Consider the following 9,266-nt stretch of genomic DNA (forward strand, 5'->3'; position numbering starts at 1 on the left):
TATTGCGCGACCGTCTCTGTGTTTATAGAATATCTTATTAGCTTGTTACTCCTACATTTATTTATGGAATAACCCGGCAACTATGTTTGAATTATAATTAGGAATTTTGTGAAACCAATAAATTGTACCTAGTATGTCACAATTATATTTTCATTTAATATAAACGTAACACAAGTTTCGAACTTACTTCGAGGCTAACTCAATATTAATATAATTTTTCTTGTAAGTATTTTACTCCAATTGCGACTGTTACACTATGACAACAATAAAGCTATGGCAAGGTTTAAGTATTGTCGTCACAGTGTAACAGACTTGTATGAACTACTTGTAGTTGAAGTTATAAAACCAATCGTTTTTAAGTGGGGGCTTCATAAAATACTGGTGATTCATTCAGGAATACTTATATACCTATGAAGCATATTATCTGAAAATGGTATTATTATTATATTTATGAAATGGTTAGGCGGATTTATAAATAAACTTATTATTATCAAAAGAGAAAAGAAAAAGGTGGTACCGTTATATAAAATGGATGTAAGCAAGCTCATTACTATTCAGATATCATTGTAGTGTTTGGACTTAGCTCGACATTTTAGCTCCCTTTGTGAGGATGAATAAAACAACGAGAACATAGAAATAACTACTTAGGTACATATGATATTATTTTTGAAGAAGTAATGATTCACCAAAAAGGAATAAAATACATAAAATCAACACATATCACAAATTTATTACGGGGTAGATAGAGTTAACAATCCAAAGAAACTGAAGAATCGTTCAGCTAGAAGGCTTAATGATGGAATTGAGATTCAAACAGTAACAGGATGCTCAATTAATTTGATTGAACTGCATTACGGTGTAGTATAGGTGGGTGAATTGCGCAAGCACAAGAATTACACGGCAAACGTGAAAACGGTAGTGAGGAATGGTGCTTTATGATTTTTCATATTTTTCCTTAATGAAGTTTGTACTCCTCTACCATGGCAAAAAAAATCATCGAGTTACGGCATCTATTACATGCCAAAAAAAATGACAAAGTGTCACTTTATCATGACGGTGACCTGTCCCGCACCCAATTTTGCTCATAAAATATCTTATCCTGCAAATACGATATTTTTTTTGGATTGAAATCGATTTTAGTTTCATTTAATAATGTATTTCCTATCAACAAAAACTATTTTTGTTTGTTTATCTTCCTTCTCATAGATTTGACAGGCATTCAACTTTTGTCCCGAAAAAAATTATCATTTCAAAGGACATTAAGTTTTAGCAGTAAAACTCCGTCAATATTGCGTTGTTGCGCCCCCCTTACCTTTCCTCGCCTCAGATTAGTCCGGCTTGAGCTCTCGGCGCCTATGCACGCGTTACAACGTGTTGTGATTTCCCGCCAAAAAAGTAAGTGTATCATTTCTGTGATATGGGGTCAAAAAAAATTTCATTTCGGTAGCTGTTATAACTTGTGTTACATTAATTTGATTTATTTCAAAATTGTGCATTAAATACGCTGTAAGTATGGTTTTGTTTAAATAGTTTTGAAATTTTGATACAGACATTATTTCAGAGTTATTGTCAAATTGACATCTGTTTTATCATCTCAGTGTTATCATTTCAGCGGATTCGGTGGACTGTAATACTGATAACAGTCCACCGGAATGAAATGTATCTCCGAAATGATAAATCCGTTAAAAGTTTTAGAGATCCTCGAGATATTTTTTTAAACTTACCTTGCTAGATACTTTTATGTGTAGGTAGGTAGTCGTTTCGCGAAAAAACACAATCTTTTATAATCCATATATCAATCATACCTATATTGATGAATTTTAAAAAAAAAAACACTCATTAGATCAGTTTATTGATTAGTTCAGATCTACATATATTTTAATTTTATGATGTTGTATTTTTAACATCATTGAACTTCTCCATTGCGAGAGAGCTAATGTAAATGCATGGTATATTTGAAGGTATATTAGGGAAACTAGGTATGTACAGCGTGTATATGTTTTTGTGTGTGAAAGTAAGTAAAAAGGAACTGTGTTTCTTTTTATTTTAGGATGCCTCGGCCAAGAACACAGACTAGAGAAGAAAGGTTAGAAAAAAGAAGGTTGTACGAAAGAAGGAGAAAAGAAAGAATAAAGAGCAATGCAGAGACACGCGAAGAGTTTCTGAAAAAAGATAGAGAAAGATATGCAAGAAAGAAAGCAGCAGGATTAATTGTTTCAAGGCATCAAATGAACAAGACCAAATTAAGAAACTTAAGAAGAAGAAACAACATAAGTGCTGCCGCTTATTACCAAAGAAAAAAAAAAAGAGCCACTACGGCTCCTACGGCTACTCGTGCAAACTCTCTAGTTGGAACAGTTCAAGATCATCCAGAACAATCTTCAACAAATCAAATTGGTGAGGATATTAATAATCCTGGACTCAGCACTTCCTGTCAAGATTCACCTTCTTCGACTGCAAGACCTGCCCGTTGCAATACTTTGAGGCACAGCTTACGATTGAACAGTAGAAGTAGCATCAGTACGAATATCCAACCTCAACATACAGCGACTACAACCTCTCGTCCTATATACACAAGCAGTCCACGACAAACCCCGCTCTCAAGGCATCGAAATTTTGTAGACAATAATAATCCTGGTCCAAGTACTTCACGACAAGACTACCCATCTTCATCTCTAAGACCTACTCGTTGCAGCATGATACGGCGCTGCTTGCGGATGAACAGTGATAGTTCCGTCAGTTCCGATGTTCAACATCATATTTACGACAACGTAGTAACTACCACTCCTTGTGTACTACCAAGTAGCGCACAACGAATACCATCTCCATCAAATCTGAGTAGTATTGAGTCAACACTTTGCCCCAACAGCCCTGTGTCAGAATCGTCAATTACATCTGTAGAATTAAGGCGAGCGCTTAAAGATAAATTCCGCATATATCAAAGAACTAAAAATAAGCTAATAACAGAATTACAAAATAAATTATTACAGGTCTCTCGGGAAAAAGAAATGCTCAAAAAAAGGTGTAATAGACTACAAAGCAGTTATATAAATTTGAAAAAAAATACGCAAAAAGTAGAAAAAAAAACAGAAGTAGTTATTAAATCTGATAAGAAAAAAAAACAATATCTCACGAGGGTTGTAACATTTTTAGAAGACGATGAAAATTCAACAATTTGTCCTGGCAAAAATGACACTATATCAAGACATGGCTTAAAAAAACAAAAGAGACTAATGACAGACACACTTAAAAATTTACACTTGAAATATCTAAAATCAGGCGAACCACCGATAAGCTATTCAACATTTTCAAGACTGAAACCTTTCTGGATTATTCAACCAAATGTGAATGCACGAAACACATGTTTATGTGAAAAGCATGAAAATATGAAACTTTTGATTGAATCGATGAAAAGAAATCGCCTGATCAAAGAAAACACAATATCCGACGTTTTAAACAGCCTATGTTGTAGTAAAGATAACATCGATTGTCTGCAAAGAACATGCTCGAACTGTAAAAGTAGACTCATTGATTACCAAGAGTTTGATAATGGAGTACACGTAACGTATTGGAATTGGGAGAAGAACAAAAGTACATACACCAAAAATAGTGTAGAGAAATCTGCTATTAAAGTTGAAAAGGTAAGACACTGGGTAAAACCTCTAGATCTGATTAAAAAATTTGAAAACAGCCTGAAAGCATTCCTTCAACATTGCCTTAATAATAAAAACCAAAACCAAGCTTTTAAGACTTTAAAAGAAAATATGACTACAGAAGACTGCATTATACAAATAGATTTTAGTGAAAATTATACCACTAAATATGGATCCGAAATTCAGTCTCTTCATTTTGGTGGCAGCAGAAAACAATTTACGTTACACACTGCTGTAATTTATTTTAAACTGAACAATGAAACTTGCAAAACTCAATCTTTTTGTACTGTAAGTACATCATTAAGGCATGATGCTGCAGCAGTCTGGGCGCATCTTGTTCCTATTTTGCGTGAAATTGAAATAACTGCGCCTCTAGTCCGCAATCTTTACATTATTTCTGACTCTCCGTCTGCCCAATACCGGAATAAAAAGATATTATACATAATATCACAACTGTCTTCCTATTGTCCAATGCTGACCCACATAGTATGGAACTATTGCGAGTGCGGCCATGGAAAAAGCGCAGCAGTCGGAGTGGGTGGGGTGTTAAAGAGAACGCTGGATAAACAGGTCGCATATCAACATGATATTACCAATATTGAAGTACTAGTACAAAACTTAAAGTCTTTTGTTCAAGGCGTGAAAATCGAAGTAGTTGAAGATTATCAAATAACAGAAAAAGACTGGCTTTTGCCCAAAGACTTGAAAACGTTTGCGGGAACTATGAAAGTTCACCAAGTGGTTTGGTCTAAAGAGTCGGGGAACCGTTTGGCACTTCGTCATCTATCCTGTGTTGAAAGAGAATGCCTAAATAAAATCGTAATGTGCCCTCACGGCAAACATTTAGGTTTTCATGATTTAACTGAGACTCAATTACCTACTTTTGTAAATACTACAAATATGGCACAGCTGCGTCCAATACAACTAACAGAGAAGTTGGTACTACGTCCCAAACCATCCAAAGAAAAGAAACATCCAAAGAAAAGAAGTAGTATTATAACTGAACTATCAATACACTCGATCCAAAACATTGACATATCAGTTCTTAAGCCCTCAACATCCAAATCTCCCGTTGGAATGAATAATCAAAAAGAAGAAACTGGACAGGAATCATCAATGATCCCCAAATCACTACTGGAAAAGTATGAAAACTTCATTGAATTCAACACTCCCTCGTGTTCATTTTTTGATAACCCTGATACTGCATTACTTGAAAAGTATGAACAAAGTAACAGTGACAGTGAACAGGAAATCAAAACTAAAGTCAAGAGGAGACCAGTAAAAAGATTATCATCGTCTTCATCGACTTCAGATTTGAATATTTTTGATTGAACTGTTGATTTGATTTTTTAAAGTAAGTAGTTATTCGTTGGTTTCGTTTTTTGTTTTTTTAAGTACTCGACTTGTTTAATGCACGAATGAGCCTGATTTCAAATGCATATTCCCACTTAAATACAAGCTTGCTAATGTGTGGGCTATCTTTCTTAAAGTGTGGTAAAACTTGTAGCAACCCATTGGATCATTCGTGCGTGAATATTTATACTTGTGATATTTGCTATGTTCCTATTAAGTAGTAAGTTAAACTAATGGAGAATTATAGTATACTTAATTATAATGAAGAAGTGTTATCATGTGATAATAAAAAAAAAAACATTTGTTTACTATATATCTAGTTAAGAACCAATATATACATATTTAAAGTCATAAAAAGAGGCTGATTAGCGAATTAGAGACATAAGTTACATCTACGTACCTACTTAAAAATACTGTTTTATTAAGGCTTATAGTTTGCAATAATAAGTATTTAGGCAGAAAAAAACTGCATTCCTTTTTTTTTATTAGATACTATACTGTATTGTTATTAGTGATTTAAGATAACGTGATCTCAATTAAAAGGGTTTTAAAGTACTTAGCTCGTCTGATATAATTAGATGTTTTATAATGTTTCTTATCAAAAAATATAAGAGTTGATTTGTTTAATATAGAAGTTTTACTTATAAAATACTAAATCCCACTTATCACCTTTAACTACTTGCTACATTTGACCGGGTTAAGAGTCACGAGGGTACGTATCTGCCTTATTCCGTAAAGAAACTGTTAATTCGATGAACTCTCCAGTGTGTAACCTTTCTGTTTTTTTTTTAATTTTAACTTCTTATAACATTTTTATACCTAAACGAAGTTCTTTACCTGCTCCATATTTTGGTGTTAAGGCGCTGTGGCAAGCAAAACTAGCGCCACCAATGAAAAAAAAAATCATATCTCAGTAAGTAATGAATATCAAAAATGTACAACACCCGAATACTAAATTAATACGCGCTTTATTTTTTAAACATACTAGGAAAACTGTATGTCATTGTTTTGAGCAACAGTTTTCATCAAAGGAAAAAACGGCCGCTTTTAGCAATAATGCTTTTTGTTTCTCAACACAATGAAACAAAGTTTTCTTATTATTTCTAAAAAACAATGCATAATATGATTATAATACTTTAGTGTTCGGGTGTTGTACATTTTTGATATTCGTACTAGTTACTGACATATTATTTTTTTTCATTGGCAGCACTAGTTTTGCTTGCCACAACGCCTTAATGCAGGTAGTAAAATAAATATTAGCACGCTTTTATTATGGTCGAGCTGTAGGTAACTAAGTGTGTAATAAAATCTAAGAAGCTTAATTATAGCAAACTTCATTATTTACTAAAAATATCACAGTTACTAAAATGACTTTAAAAAAAATTAAACGTGCCTAAAATTAGTCACAGTTATTTGAGTAAAGAAACAATGAGAATAGTCTCAAAGAAAGATATTATAACAACAACTAACTGTATCTTCTTTAACTAAGAATATGAAAACCGAACTTAAAATATTACGGAACCCTTGTTCCGCAGCACGGTTGTTCTTAGCCGTATCATTTCAGTGGGTTTATTTCATTTCGGTGCACATTTAAATCATTTCGGTGGGTAATTTTCATTTCGGTGGGCTTTTATTATCATTTCGATGGATACTTATCATTTCAGTGGACACTTAAAAATTCAACCTTAAATATATCTGCAAGTTTCGATGATATTTGATGACCATTCACGCATATGTTATAAAATAGCTTAAAGTTTTATTTATTATCAAAAAATTGTAGAATAGCATTGAAATAAAAAATCTCACCGAAATGACAAAAAAAAATCACTTGTTGAAATCCACCCAGGTATCACTTAAGATATAATAAATTAAATATTAAAGACATTGGTTATATTATGATGTCATAGTTTGGAATGCATGCAAGTCCTTATAAGGCATAGTTGATAAAACATTATTGTTTATATTTAAGATCCGTACATCGGAATGTTAGGTACTCTTTTGAGGCACCGCTATTTGAATTAATATTTTATTTTTATTATTAAATGTAAACATCCAACCACCCACTTAGGAGGGTGACGTGTATTACTAGTATATAAGTTCCCTTATAATCAAATAAAAGTTAGTTACAACACAGCTCGTACTTGTTTTACTTGTGTCCCGATCACCCATCAACACATGGCGACCCTGCCAGTGCGCGCGCGTCCAGTTACTTAGCTCGAATCTGAGAGGACCTTCCAAATATAGTATACGACTAAATTCCAATCTATCTCGATATGTAATTTACGATGGGGAATCATCAAACTGCTCCAGTCCCGCCTGCCTCTAGCACACCTCCCGAGATTTATACTCAATTGGGAAAAAACAATTTAATTGAGCAACATTATTTAAGCCAAGGACTTAATAATATAAATTTATACCTCTGTATTGTGGTAGTTGCTGGATTTCTAATTATCATTTTTGTATTGATTCGTTATATCAATACCTGTTTAAACAAAAGAATTGAGAAACGTGCACAGGGAGAAATATTTAAACAACAAGTAAGAAACTAAAATGGAAAGATACATTAAGGCCGTAGAAGAAGAAATAAAGATATTGTGTGAGTCGTATAATCTCTTTTGTCAAGGCACAAACGTTACCAAGGAAGAAGGGCGCACAGCGATAGTAACATATGTGGAAGGACAAAAAGGTCACTATCGGTGGAGTCCCGAGAATATGACAGCAAAAATATTTGCGGATATTTCTAGACTATTGGACGTAGAGTTTGAAGATGGGACTAAAGGTATAGCCCAGATGTCCGTAATCTACGAGGGAAAGTTATTATTTATATGGAAAATCGTGTGGGAAAGAGACAGCACATATGCTGAGTGGTGAAAAGTGTTAAAGTGCGTGTGAAAAGTGCACCTATGGACTCTAGGTGATATAAATTGTAAGTATATTAACTAGCCTTTATATTCATTAATTATGTTCTTATATTATGTATCATCAATTTACTTTATAAAAGTGAGTAAGATCTATGGCAGATATAGAACAGTTAATTGAAGGGTTAAAAGATATTAGAACGTATTTAATTAAATTGGGACCAGCACGACGTAAAACTCAGAATTTAGAGATAAAAATTAAAGACGTGGAACAAAATTATTTAAAATTTAATGAATTAATTAAAAATTATAGTGATCTTATAAAATCTGGTACTATTGACGAAAAAGTAGTAAAAAACATTAATAAAGTAAGTGCAATATACATAGATTTATATGATAACATTAAAAATTTATTTACTGAAAAGAATCAAGAAGACATGGAAACTTTTAATATTAAAACAGCTTTAGGATTAATACCTGTAATGACAGAGGATGAAAAAGCTATTCAACAATTAATTGATAATATTGAGTACTATAGCTCAATGTTAACTAAACCGGAGTGTATATCAAAATTGATACAATTTATTTTAAAAAGCAGGTTAACACAATCCGCGAAACTAAAACTAAATAATGACTATCCTACTATTGTCGCATTGTTGAATGATATGAAGAGTAATTTACTTGCAAAAAAAAGTGCTAACGCAGTACAAACAAAATTACATAACGCAAGACAAAATAGTGTATCTATTTCCGAATTTGGACAAGAATTATCAGAACTTTTCGTTAAATTAACAATTGCACAAGCCAATGGTAATTCCGATGACTATAAAACATTAAGAGCAATTAATGAGAAAATGGCAATTAAAAAATTTGCTGATGGGTTGCGAAATCGTAGGATTAGCACCATAATCGCAGCTAGAAATTTTGACTCCCTTAAAGATGCCATTCAGGCAGCAGTAGATGAAGAAACAACTGCACCAGGAGCACCTGAAGGTGTAAGTTTATTCTATCGTAATAACACACATAGAGGAACCTATCGTCATGCAGTAGGCAATAATCAACAGAGAGGTAATTTCAGGGGAAATTATTATAAGACATTCAATACTACTACAAATCGAAATAACAGTAATAATATGCGCTATAACCAGAAATTTCAACGAGGTTATAACGCATCAAAAAGTTTCCGGGGAAGAAATACTTCAAGTGGATACAATAGAGGTATTAATAGAGGTATCAATAGATATCAAAACAATAGGAGCAATCATCAAAATACATATAAAAATACGGGAAATATTAACATGCTTAGTAGTACATCAGGTAATATAAATAGTGAAGAGAATTTACAACTTGATGAGTTTTTTCGTGAATAATAATCACATATTTACAGTCGGCAATTCAATGA

At 32.9% G+C, this 9,266-nt stretch overlaps 1 protein-coding gene across 1 annotated transcript; it reads left to right on the forward strand.

The window, feature by feature from the left end:
• Positions 1 to 921: 921 nt before the first annotated feature.
• Positions 922 to 5,795, forward strand: LOC132901953 (uncharacterized). The gene is made up of 2 exons (XM_060945307.1): positions 922 to 1,395; positions 2,051 to 5,795. The coding sequence occupies exon 2, from the start codon at positions 2,052 to 2,054 to the stop codon at positions 4,983 to 4,985; it is 2,934 nt and encodes a 977-aa protein (XP_060801290.1). The 5' UTR covers positions 922 to 1,395; position 2,051; the 3' UTR covers positions 4,986 to 5,795.
• Positions 5,796 to 9,266: the final 3,471 nt, after the last annotated feature.

Source organism: Amyelois transitella, chromosome 2 (genome assembly GCF_032362555.1).
Source record: "Amyelois transitella isolate CPQ chromosome 2, ilAmyTran1.1, whole genome shotgun sequence".
Classification (NCBI taxonomy): Eukaryota; Metazoa; Arthropoda; class Insecta; order Lepidoptera; family Pyralidae; genus Amyelois; species Amyelois transitella.